The sequence below is a fragment of the Trachemys scripta genome, chromosome 7 (assembly GCF_013100865.1).
Source record: "Trachemys scripta elegans isolate TJP31775 chromosome 7, CAS_Tse_1.0, whole genome shotgun sequence".
Classification (NCBI taxonomy): domain Eukaryota; kingdom Metazoa; phylum Chordata; order Testudines; family Emydidae; genus Trachemys; species Trachemys scripta.
The window spans coordinates 12,531,788-12,545,372 of NC_048304.1; the positions used below are offsets into that span (position 1 = coordinate 12,531,788).

General features: G+C 38.0%; 1 protein-coding gene across 10 annotated transcripts in view; it reads left to right on the forward strand.

Annotated features, from left to right (window-relative positions):
• CHL1 (cell adhesion molecule L1 like) overlaps positions 1-13,585 on the forward strand; it is a 194,848-nt gene that overhangs the window by 153,286 nt on the left and 27,977 nt on the right. For all 10 annotated transcript variants that reach the window (XR_004646402.1, XR_004646403.1, XM_034775324.1 and 7 more), the window contains 6 exons: positions 477-642; positions 1,625-1,749; positions 5,345-5,446; positions 5,664-5,861; positions 6,956-7,026; positions 11,542-11,764. Coding sequence is in view for 8 of the 10 variants with exons in the window: in XM_034775324.1 (XP_034631215.1) it covers positions 477-642; positions 1,625-1,749; positions 5,345-5,446; positions 5,664-5,861; positions 6,956-7,026; positions 11,542-11,764 (885 nt within the window). In the remaining 2 variants the exon portion in view is untranslated. The remainder of the gene's footprint in view (positions 1-476; positions 643-1,624; positions 1,750-5,344; positions 5,447-5,663; positions 5,862-6,955; positions 7,027-11,541; positions 11,765-13,585) is intronic.

Sequence of the window (13,585 nt, forward strand, 5' to 3'; positions counted from 1 at the left end):
TTACTTATTCTTCTGTTTCTTCATTCAGACTGATTTTAAAATAATAAACTTGATGGTGATATTTTTTCCCCACTTGACTTTAATTAGTTTGTAGTTTTCTCTGGGTCATTGCCAAAGTCTATTTGAAGTAGGATTGGGCATAAAAATCATAGTCAAGTTTTTCTCTCTCATTTATTTTGTCACATACTCTAGCAGACCATTAGCTAGGATGTTCACCTGTGATATTTTCCTATAAACTCCTCATTGGCTGTATGATCCTCTTTGATATGAATTGAACTCAAAGGAAAATGCTTTTATAGTACACTAAATGTTAGCACAACCTCAAATCAAAAATATTCCTCCTTAATTTGACTAGTATGCAGAAAAACTACAGTATATTGCTCCTATGATTATTTTCTGCATTTGAATTGCTTGGTGAAAATGTAGTACAATCACCTGTATATTGCTAATCAGAATATCTTTCTGTGATCAACCAGATGCTACAAAACTTGTTGTTACTCCTGATAACCCGCAAGTGTTGAAATCACATTCCGTTTTATTGAAATGTCAGTCTGAATATGACTCACACTTGAAACAAAGTTTTAAATTATCCTGGAGGAAAGATGGAGATGAGTTGCAAATCAACAGCACAGAAGATGGCAGGTAATCTTGATAAAAACCTCTCCTTGTTTTGACTCTGAAACAATACTGTATAGCATGGTTAATTTTGTTTCCTAGGGATAGGATATTTTTTATAATTTTAAGCCCAATCTGTGCATATCATAACTGTGCATGCAGCACATATTTTTATGAATGCACCTGTGTTCTTTCAAATATTTTAAAGCTTTGATTTTTTCGAATCGAGCTACACAGGTAGGTTCATATGTACTTGCTATCCTGTGGTGCAGTATGTCTCATTTGGCAGGTACACTGCACAGTGAAGTACTAAATGCTGGCTCCACTACAGCCACTGGGAGTTTTATCATTGGTATCAGTGGAGCCAGCATTTCACCCCAGTTGTTCAACGCTTGGGTGCCAGATGCTTAGCAAGAGTTAGAAACATTAGTTTAAATAGTATACCTTAAAAGCAGTGGGTTTCTGAATGGTTGTGTCCTAAGCATAGGAATGAAGGAAATCAGGGCTGAATTTTGCTCCCCGTATAGTTTTGCCATTGAATTTGATAGGATTAGGATTGGGCCTCTAATCCTATGAAGTGCTTGGAATGGACAATTCTGGAGGATTAAATTCCTTTATTCTTTAGTCATGGAAGAGATACAGCCCCCCACGCCGCACCATGTAATATGACTGAGCACATGCATAAAGAATGAGGGCCAGATCCTCATTGAGGGGTAAATCAGCATAGTGCCATTCAAGTCAATGAAGCCATGCCATTTACTCCAGCTGAGGATCTAATTCTGAGCTCTAAATTGCTACAAAAATAATATTCTAAAGTACAATGTATAATATATCTGCAGCTAAGTCACAATTTTAAATAACAGACATACGCCACCATTGTATTATTCCAAATGCGTCTGTTATCAAAGGCGTGCACGAACAGGCCTTCAGGAAAAACATCTCTATCAATAATATGCTTCTCTTCCAATTCTCTCTCTCATGCTTATGTAATTTCTTTTTTGTCCTGAAGGATAATTACTGAAATGGATACATTGTTCATATCAAGTGTGACATTCGAGGATCAAGGCATTTACACCTGTGTGGCTAGTACATCCCTGGACAGTGTCACAGCTGAATCTCAATTAATTGTCCTTGGTAAGTATTTTTTTCCCCCTGGTTTGCAGACTACATCCAAAAAGTTAAACAATGTAGTGATTCAGACCAGTTTTTCTACACACAATTTATAGAACATCAGTGGCCTGATTTTCAGAGATTCAGAGCACCTGCAGCATCTATTAATTTCGATTAGGACTATGCTTTCTCAACATCTGTGAAAACTGGGCCCCAGAGCACAATATTCTGATACAACAACACATATAATAATGTCCTTGTTGAGCACCATTCATCATTTTCTCTTGTGCAAGAGGCAATCACACCAGCTGCAGGAGCTGTTGAAGGCTGGAAGCTCTAGTTGCATTGGTGGAAAAGTTATGCTGTCACTTTGCAACCTCAGCGGGAGGATTCCTCCATCCCAGCTTCCACAGAGATCTCCGGCATGCAGCCTAGCCACTTGGACTGTGCTGGTTCCAGAATATGATATTACAGGGGCCACCCATGAGAACTTATCTATTTTGACTTAGATATATGCATAAGTCTACCTTGCTATTTGAATACACCCTATGCACCGCTTCAATTATGATTGGGAATACTTATTCTGCAAAAATAGTGAGGCAGCTTTATTTTGTTATCTAAAATCCTGAACCTAAGGTACCTATATATCCGCCACTACCATAGTATCTGAGTGCCTTACAATCTTTAATGTAGTTATCTTCACAAAATCTCCTGTGAGATAGGGAAGTACTATTATCTATGTACTAGTCATTTACTAAGGGCTATTGTCTTATTTGCTCTGGCTAACAGAGTCTTTTAGTTCAAGCATTTGAGGGTCATGCTTTAAGATCCTGAGGTCCCAGGTTCAATCCTTGCCTCTGATGGCTGCAGGCTCATCAGTCTCTATATGTGGCACAGCCAGCACGGGAAGGGGACAGAGCACCACACAGAACGGGTGCAGTTACACCCCCATTTTACAGAAAAGGAACTAAGGGCTTGTCTACACTTGAAATGCTACAGCAGCACAACTTATGCCAATGGGAGAGGTTCTCCCACATCAGTGTAGGTAATCCACCTCCCTGAGAGGTGGTAGCTAGGCCGGTTATGTGAGTTTTTCACATCTCTGAGTGATATAGCTAGGTTGACCTAACATTTTAGTATAGACCAGGCCGAAGGCACAGGGAGACTAAGTGATTTACCTAACGTCACACAGGAAGCTAGTGGCAGAACTGAGACTTGAAACCCAGCTCTCCCAAGTCCCACGCTGGCACCATAATCACTGGACCATCCTCCTTTTCTCCTGACACTGGTATAGACTGCCAGCTACTCTGCCCATGTGAAGCCCTATTGAAGTCATGGGTGTGGCGACCTGGTGCACTGACATGCAATCCATTGCAGAATTGGAGCCTAAGTACCTATCCAAGGGAATGTTATTTTAAGGGCAAGCTTTTGTTTTTGTTTTAATTTAATTCATTAATTTTCTTGGCAGAGGCTGCAGCCGGACTTAAATCACTCACCTGCAGGGTTTTATACTTACTTCATGCTTTAATGATAAATGCTGGTTTTCAATAAAAAGTAAATTAACAACATGACATGCCTTTTATTTACAGTACTGTATTTTTATACTACTGTGTAATTCAACATGTTTGTTGACTATTTGTTATACTACTTATGAAAATTCCACGAAGGGCTATATTCCATTTTAAAAGTTGACCTGCTTAGGGGAAAAATGGTCTTGATCCTTTTTTGTTTTTATTATGATGTATAAAAAATAGCCAGATGGGGTTTTAAAAAAAATCTGTGTTTTTCAAACTAACAATTCAAGCTTTTTCTGTCCTTGAAAATTCAATGGTGACTAGAGAACTAACTTCACTAAAAACAAGACACCACAATTTGAGCAGGAAGGAATTTTTAGTTGGACTGTTTAAAGCTGTTTGGTTTTGTTAACACCCATCAGTGACTAATGAACACATTGGAAAACATCTTTTTTTTTAAATAGAGAAGTTGTCTCTCCAAATAAGATCCAAGAACTAACAACAGACATGCTCTGAGACCCCAAGAGGGCCACTAGCAAAACTTAGGGAGACCATACTGGGTATTTCTGATATTTCAAAGGTGTAATACAATTGGGGAGGAGAGAGGAGGTAGGGTGAGGGGAAGAATGTTTCTAGCATTCTTTACACATCATATGCATGGTAAGAAGGCACAAGCTCACTTTTTAAAAATCCTGTGCCTTCGCCTTTAATTTAGTTTACAAAAATGAAGTGTCAGTCCTAGTTTTAGCCAATTATAAAGGTGACTTGATTGAGGCAAAAGGAGGATGAAGACTTGCTTAAGGCCTCAAAGCCCAGCTCCTTAATCTGTTTAATTACTATGTCACACAGCCATACATTAAAGTGATTCCAAGAGATGGAACCATTTCCACTTTGAGGTTTGAAGAACAGGTTCATAATGAACATAGTTTTATTTTTAACATTTTTTTTTTTATTTCTTTCGTGGGTTTTCTTGTTTGTATTTAGATGTTATTTCAACAAACATACTACACCACAATACTATTGCTATGAGAATTTTTTTTTCCTCAGACCATATACATTTCGTAAAACGGATGGTAAAATTGACAAAACAAGTCTCAATAACTGATGAAGATAAACATCTGTCGGTCTGAATGTGCCTGTATTAAAAGCATTAACTGTAGGATATGCATTTTCACAAACATATGTTATCCCAAACCATAGATCGTCTCTATTGCCTCTTATAAACTTGTTGAGAAACACAAGGTCATTCTGCAAAAATGTCTGTCCTCCCATGCTGTTTTCCTGCTCTCCTGCTGGTTAATCCATTTCTGTAGATGCTGTATTAAAGCTTTACAAGTCAGATTCTAAACTCCTATATAGACAGACCTTGATATGTAGCTCTGAAAATCAGCTCTGACACAGACAGTGCATATGATGAAGCAGTAGGTGGGGTTGGAATGGCCCTGCTGAGGGATTAAGTCACTTTTGTGGCATCTAGATGAGAGATCTAGCCAGGTTGTTATTTCATACTCACCATGATGGCATCTAAGCACACCAACTGGCTTTTGTCCTAGCTTCTGGACGGATCATGAACTGAGAAGCTGGGTGATGAACTTTCTTCTCCACTCACATAGCATAGGGTTAAACTGGGAATCCATCAGGGATAATTAATTTTCTCCTCCCACTAACCTTTAAGGGTGTAGGTTTAATATCTGGTGAAGTTCACTCTTCTTCCCCCATCATTGCGGTTTGGCCCACAATAAATAAGTGAAGCAAATACAGCTTTCTGTTCAAAACAGCACTGAGATATATTCATTGTTCTATAGACTGTGTTGATTAAGAAAAAATAAATCTATTGCACTAGTTATTATAATAAGAGTACATGAGATTTCCCTGAAAATGAATATAGCAATTCATAAAATCAGAGGATCCACTTTGGGTTTATATAATAAGGGTGGGATTTTTAAAAGTGATTGTTACTGGCCTAACCAAGTCGCCATTGAAGTCAATGGGAGTTTTACCAAAGCCTTCAGTTGAAGCGGTTAGGCCAATGCACAGCATGTTGACATCTTACCCTAAATACATACAACTCACCTTCTTTCTGCTATTTTCTCTTTATTTCTTAGATGTTCCTGACCCACCAGAAGAGCTACTTCTCTCAGAAAAACAGAACAGAAGTGTTAGATTATCCTGGAAAGCAGGAGGCAGTCACAACAGTCCCATTTATGGTATGAAGGATTCTAGTACCATAGTCTTGCAATTATTTTGTCATTTATTATGTCGTTACCACTAGAATAAACATATGTTTGTTTAATTGTTTTTATTTTTGAAGCACCTTTGTTATAAATTTATTTTCTTCTGTGCTTGCCATTGAATTTATATGAGCTTTAATTCAGAGTTATGCTTTTGGTATTATCTCTCTCATTTTTATTTTTCCCATTCCAGAGTCCATTGTAGAATTTGAAGCGAATCGTTTGGAGCCTGGGAAGTGGCAGGAACTCACAAGAATCCCAGGGAACAACACAACCGTTGTTTTATCATTGACTCCTTATATAAATTACCAGTTCCGTGTTATATCCGTTAATGGTGTTGGAAGAAGCAAGGCTAGCACATCATCAGCACGCTATGAAACACCTCCCACTGGTACATACTGTCATCTCATTTCCTAGCTATATATTTTCTAGCATAATGTTCAATCCAATTTGTTCCATTAGGGTTTGAAATCAGACAAGGTTGCTTTCAGCCCAGTTTAAGTGATCTGGGACCAGATTTTTATACTTTTGCAAACCTGAACACCTTATTCTATGATTCGTCCCACTGAAGCCAAATGGGTCTCTATGAAGATGTAGTTATATTCAGTAGTCTCTGAAAGAGAGAGGCCAGAGCTGTGACCCACACCAGCCAGAAGAGCTGGTACCCTGCGAAGGGGAGCATATGCCACACATTTGCCAAGGGTGGCACAGCAGCAGTGATTTCCTGCACCCTCTGAAACTCTGAAGGACATCATACTAAGTCAGGCACGATGGTCCAGGGGCTTCAGCTGGTTCTGTTCCTTAAAGCTACAATATAGCCCTTTTATATGAAAGCAGTTGCTAGATAGGATCTTTAGCAAGATTTATGGTGAGCCTCCCAGCAGCTCTGAACTTGTCACAAATCTCCATTCACAACACATTTCTCATTGTAACACAAAATGACTGGTTCCTGAAAGTACTTGCAGAGACCAGCTGTTCAGCATTGCATAGTAATTTGCATTGCCCCAGCTTTATTTTTGCTTTAGGTTTTGTTTTTGGTTTTTTTTACGTATAGCATCTCAGCTTCTTCCACAGCTTTTCAGCTCTGTGACACACATTAATGATACACCTTCTGTTTTTCCATTCCCAACAGGGGGAATGTCTCTTCAGAATAATCCCCCTACACTTGTACTCTGAAATCCAAGTCAGTTTAGAGATATCGACTAAAACTAACCAAGAAGGCTGCTCAAGATCAAACCATATAAACTACACATTTGTTCACTAACCCTCTGTGTCAAGTCATTATGTTTAATCATGGGTTCTTTATTTACATGTTGGTTAGTTGCAACAAAGCCAAATCATTTCAAGTAAGGAAATTAGCCTGGCACTTTTCACATCTACCTGGTTGTTTTGTGAAGATGTAGGGCATAGGGCGGAAGGGGGGAAAAGACAGGATTAATAAAGGACAGATGGTGTAAACTAATTTTATTCATTCTACTGTTATAGCTCCAGACAAGAACCCAGAAAACATCCGAGTCGAAGCTTCTGAACCAAATGAAATGGTTATGAAATGGGAGGTAATTTAAAAGTTCCTATCAGTGATACTATATGTGAAATGATTTCTCCTTTCAAGCTGAAGATCTTGAAGCATTACTGAAGTTATCAGATCATGTTAAGAGAGTACCCACATTTTCAATATGGGTTTCATGGGTTTCTTCCTGCTATCTGTCTTCTAGTCGTCATTAGTAACTCCATGGATGAAATCCGAGGACCACTGAAGTCAAAGGCAAAGCTCCTATTCACTTCAATGGGTCAAGGATTTCTTTCCTTCCTTTACCGTTCAAAAATATATTTTTGACATCTATGTGACAAATGCTATGGAAAAATGTAAGAAGACCTGTAATACACAAGTGTGTAGTGGGGAGAAGAAATCCCATATATAGCACATATAGCAAGAGCTGGAGAAGGTCATTAGTGCAAGTGTCAAAGGAATCTGTAGAAGTATTGAGGACAGAATTACAGCCGTCAGATTTCCAGACTGTTTGTCTGTAATTTATGTGCCATCTGTTCAGAGGGATATATTTTCTCTTTAATTCCAAAGAAGTTTTAATAATTGTAGAAGGAATGTATTTTGTGTAAGTGGAATAAAACACATTTTGCATTAGATTTGTAAAGATTATTTTCCACCCTGGTTCTAGCAGAAATGAACCATCCAAATTTCCACAACCTGAATTTTCATTTTAGGTTGGGTGTCGAGTGACCAGACCTCTTGATTTTTATAGGGACAGTCCGATTTGTGGGTCTTTTTCTTATATAGGCTCCTATTACCCCTCACCTCGGTCCTGCTTTTTCACATTTGCTGTCTGGTCAGCCTAGTTGGGTGTAGTCCAGAAGTGAATGTGACCCTCTAAGGGTACATCTACACTACAGGGGGGAGTCGATTTAAGATACGCAAATTCAGCTACGTGAATAGCGTAGCTGAATTCGACGTATCGCAGCCGACTTACCCCGCTGTGAGGACGGCGGCAAAATCGACTTCTGCGGCTTCCCGTCGGCGGCGCTTACTCCCACCTCCGCTGGTGGAGTAATAGCGTCGATCCCCAAGAGGTCGATTTCTACCCGCCGATTCAGGCGGGTAGTGTAGACCTAGCCTCAGTCTATTGACTATTACTTTATTGTGAAACTTCATTCTACAAAATATTCCATAGTCAGTGAGAACAATTCTGTGTTTATAAGCAGTTGCATAGAGGCACAGACAGCATATGTTGTTGTTAATTATTTGTACTGCTAGCTAGACATAATCTCTGCCCAAAAATCTTACAATCTACAATTCAGTTGTAGCACTACAATTAAAGGTGAGAATGGAGTGGGATTGGATAGGTTTAGATAAATAAGAACAGACAGGGATTCTGGGTTCATTTAGACTATTTTTGGATACAAATATTTTTATTTAGTATGCTTCTTGTAGGCTTTGCAGCAGATCTTCTATGCCTGATACATACTGAATGCTTTATTTCCAGCAGACAAGGACTGGATGTATACACACACTGATTCTGCAAAATGATGTTAATCTGCCTAGTTTGGATTAACAGATCAGATGAGCATTAGCAATAGGATTTTCAGCCAAGGCTTTACAGCATTAAAGCAAGATCAAAATAATAGTCGAGTGGGGCTGAAATTTAACCCTAAACTGGAATTTATTTTCCAGCAGTAAATTTTATTTTCTTATTTTCTTTTTCGTGCGTTAGTAAATGATCAATTTTCAAAGTACCGTTCAGGTTTTAGTCAAGGGGATTTACAAAATTAAATCCCTGTGTACTGCTTTGGCAATGCAATGAAGAAGTCAAAATGTAAATAATGATGATCATTTTAAACAGTCATGTGCTCCTAAATATTATGCAAAATTGTTAATAAATGACAATTCAATTAATTATATTATTAATGCAGTTAAATATTAATTCAAATTAAGTCAATTTAAAATGTGATCCAGCAAATACTTTAAATATAGAGTTCATGTGGTTTGTTGGATTGGAGCTATAGTATTTATTTTAATGCGTCTTGTATATGGAAAAAAATGTTGACTGAATTATTAACATTTTTGTGGCTTATACACATTAAATTCTAAAAGTAGTTTGACTTATAAAAACCCATTGTTCAAGTCTAGATCTGAGCAAAATTTTTTGCACAAAACTTTGTGTCAAAAAATACAAATTTGGCGACACTGAAACATTTAATGAATTTCTGTTAATTTTGCCAAATTGTTTTGGTCGTAAAGATAACCTACAAAATTCTGAAAAAAATGTAACTGTTTTGATTGAGTTTTTCTAAAGAAAACATTTCAATTTTTTAGGTAAAAATGAATGTTCCTTTCAAAAACATTTTAAAATGGTCAAAACTGAAATATTTGAATTTAATGAAATATTTTTTGTTCAACCTGTTTTGTTCAATCTGTGGTTCCACCACAAACATTGTTTTTAAAAGTTTTTTGGAAATGCCAGTGAACCTACACTCCCCCACAACAACTGAAGTAAATGGCAGCCTTTCCATTGACTTCAAAGGCTGCTAGATTAGACTGTATAAGGCCTGGCGACTGAACTAGCCTATCAATAAGGGCGAACACCTCAGCTTTTTGATGAAAAATGGCTTGTTTTTTGTAAATGAAAATGTTCTGTTAAACTTTTCATCTCTTCCTAAATTTTCTGATTTCTAAAATAAAAAAAATCAACAACTGAAAAAAATGCTTTAAAAATTGAAAAGTTTTTATGCAAAACCAACCATTTCTTTCTAAAATGTCTACAGAAAAGCCATACCATTTTCCAACCAGCCCCAGCTGACATCATTTTATGGATTCATTCTTTCCTTATATCACAAAGAGGTTCCTCAACAAAGCAGTAAAAAAAAATAAAAAATTGAAGCACAGCTAGTACCCGTTAAGTGTCCAGATCTAGTTGAGTGGAGAGTGTGTTGGGTGGGGGAGAGAGGGAGGAGTGGTTAGTGCATATTTAAAATCTTATAGGATAATCTCAACTTATTCATAAATGATCTGGAGAAAGGGGTAAAAAGTGAGGTGGCAAAGATTGCAGAGGATACTAAACTGCTCAAGATAGTTAAGACCAAAGCAGACTGTGAAGAACTTCAAAAAGATCTCACAAAACTAAGTGATTGGGCAACAAAATGGCAAATGAAATTTAATGTGGATAAATGTAAAGTAATGCACGTTGGGAAAAATAACCCCAACTATACATACAATACTATGGGGGCTAATTTAGCTACAACTAATCAGGAAAAAGATTTTGGAGTCATCGTGGATAGGTCTCTGAAAATGTCCATGCAGTGTGCAGTGGCAGTCAAAAAAGCAAACTGGATGTTAGGAATCATTAAAAAGGGGATAGAGAATAAGATGGAGAATAACTTATTGCCCTTATATAAATCCATGGTATGCTCACATCTTGAATAGTGCGTACAGATGTGGTCTCCTCATCTCAAAAAAGATATACTGGCATTAGAAAAGGTTCAGAGAAGGGCAACTAAAATGATTAGGGGTTAAGATTAAAGAGGCTAGGACTTTTCAACTTGGAAAAGAGGAGACTAAGGGGGGATATGATAGAGGTATATAAAATCAGGAGTGGTGTGGAGAAAGTGAATAAGGAAAAGTTAGGTATCAGAAGGGTAGCCGTGTTAGTCTGGATCTGTAAAAAGAAACAGAGAGTCCTGTGGCACCTTTAAGACTAACAGATGTATTGGAGCATAAGCTTTCATGGGTGAATATCCACTTGTGTCTGACGAAGTGGGTATTCACCCACAAAGGAAAAGTTATTTACTTGTTCCCATAATATAAGAACTAGGGGCCACCAAATTAAATTAATGGGCAGCAGGTTTAAAACAAATAAAAGGAAGTTCTTCACACAGAGCACAGTCAACTTGTGGAACTCCTTGCCTTGCCCTGAGAAGCTTGTGAAGGCTAGGACTAAATCTCCATGGATTTATCCAGTTCTCTAAGTCCATTAATGGCTATTAGCCAGGATGGGTAAGGAATGGTGTCCCTAGCCTCTGTTTGTCAGAGGATGGAGATGGATGGCAGGAGAGAGTTCACTTGATCATTACCTGTTAGGTTCACTCCCTCTGGAGCACCTGGCATTGTCCACTGTTGGTAGACAGGATACTGGGCTGGATGGACCTTTGGTCTGAATCTGTACGGATGTTCTTATGTTCTAATCTAAATTTTAATGACCCTACTTACTGTGCCACACAAAAATTTGAGTTAAGTTGTATTTTACTTGTAATGAAGATTACATATATTTATATTAGCATAAAACTAAGAAAACTTGCAGCAAAACCTGTTAGTGCATTCTATAAGTAGAAAGATATACTTTAGTAATTAACCTGTTTTAAATCCAGCTGTTATTCCCCCATGCTGTTCTAAAAATTATAACACTTTTCCTACAGCCATCTTAAAAATAACATGATGGGGAAGATTATTTTTTCTCGCAAAATATTGTAGTGTATGGCTTCAAAATTATTCTCCGTTTAATCTGCCATTTTATGATTATAGCAACAAAGGCAGATTAGTATCCCTTTAACTTCTTTTGTAGCCATTGAAACCCATGGAGCAAAATGGACCAGGACTGGAGTACAAAGTCAGCTGGCGACAGCAGGGAGTAGAGACAGACTGGAACGAGGAAACTGTGAAAAAACATTCCTTGACATTGAGGAATACTCCTACCTTTGTGCCTTATGATATCAAAGTCCAAGCTGTAAACAATTTTGGATCTGGTCCTGAACCAAATGTTACCACTGGATATTCAGGAGAGGACAGTAAGTAACTGAAACATTTTTGTAAAAATATATGGTGTAGATGATCCTTACATTGCAATATAAATGGAAAACAAGTATTATTAGACCTGCTCACAATTAAAAATGCTTAAATTTTACTCACTAGTGATCAGCATGTTGGAATACTAAAAGAAACAGAAGTATTATGTGCCAGTTTCCTTACTATGAATTTTAGCTATCAAGGGCTTCATTTTCAAAAAGGTCAGTTATGCTTGCATATACAAAAATGAGTGTACAATTGCTTGCCTAAATTGGCACCTAGTCATGGCTCCAATCCAACAAAACATGTTTAATGTTAAGCACTTTAACCCATTTACCTCAAACTACAGAGAGTAAAATACTCTACAGGTAGATGCACATATTCAGTTTGTGGGCATTTTAGAATTAAAATAGACCATTCAGCTTTTGCATGCCAAAAAGAATGCGGGAAATTGCAAAAAGTAGTGACGTATGCCTCTTCAGTGCACTCCTGGGGTGTAGGGTATCCAAAGGCGGCAAGAAAGAGGATGACTATGGCTCCTTGACAGTTTACAGAATGGGCCAGCCACACTGAGGAAAGCAGGTGGCACTATCTTTAAGGATCCCCCCCCCTCAAACATTGAGGAATGTGTCAACACTAGAGTTGCAGTGTTTCCAAGTAGTATCACAGCCTGCATGTGCAGTCGACACCTCAGTATATTTTACATTCCATATTTTGAGTACATTTTTGTCCATGACACCAACACACCTATCCTTTCTGCATCATCCAAGAAACAGAGTACTTTCTCCTGAAATGACCTTCACAATCATCCCTTTTAAACTGGATCGATTTGTCCTGCTCCTAATATGTACAGTTTGCAGCCACACCAATATTCTACTCAGTATTATTGCTTTTTATAGAAACTACTCTTACAATTCCGAGACACAGAGTCCCTGATTTTTTAAAAGGGTTCCAAACAGGTCTTTAATTTTGCAAGTGCAACTTTGATCTTTCAAATAACTGAGGATCCGGTTTTGTTCCTGTCATAATTGGAGGCCAGCTCTCAAAGTGAGGTCCATCATTGACAGCAAGGTTCTTTCCAATGTCTGTACTGTGTCTTTCTTCTTAAATGACTGTCTTGATACAAGCAATCAGCATTTGTGCCACAAACATCTGTTCATAGATTTGAAGCCCCTAAGGGACTGTTATGATGTTTGCCCCAGTTTCCCAGATAAGCATATTTGATACTTTTTTTGTAATATCAGCATCAGCCTGTGATACCAACAATCTACCTGTACCTGCCAATCCCTCACACCACAGTGCTCTTTAGTAATCATGTTCCTCCAGTGAACACTAATGCAAAAATGACAGCACTAGTGCTGGGTCAAAGCTGGTGGAGTTAATACAAACATGCTTCTGGCTACTGTAAGATTGTGGAAGTCCCTGCTACAATATCTAGACTATTGGACAATAGTCCTTCAAATCCCCCCTGACACTATATCATATTTTTTCTCCCTCCGTTGTTTATAGAATCAATGTATAAAAGACATTGGGAGGATTTATATTCCCCAGCTGCAATGATGAAAAGCCAAGATTTCCTTCAGCAGGCAACCCAGTTAAGCAAGAGCAGCAAAAAATCTTTTTAGGATTTAGGGATTTAAATCAATGAGGGAGTAAACACCAGTGTAGCCAGCTAGCACAGGGAGCCAAGATTCCCTGATACAAATGACAAATGCCCAATGCATTAGTCATTAGCAGCAGGGGCTGAGGACTGCTGGCAAGCAAGGGTCAGAAGTGTCTACAAATGTACATGTTTCAGATTTTGCAGCTTAATCTTATTATGT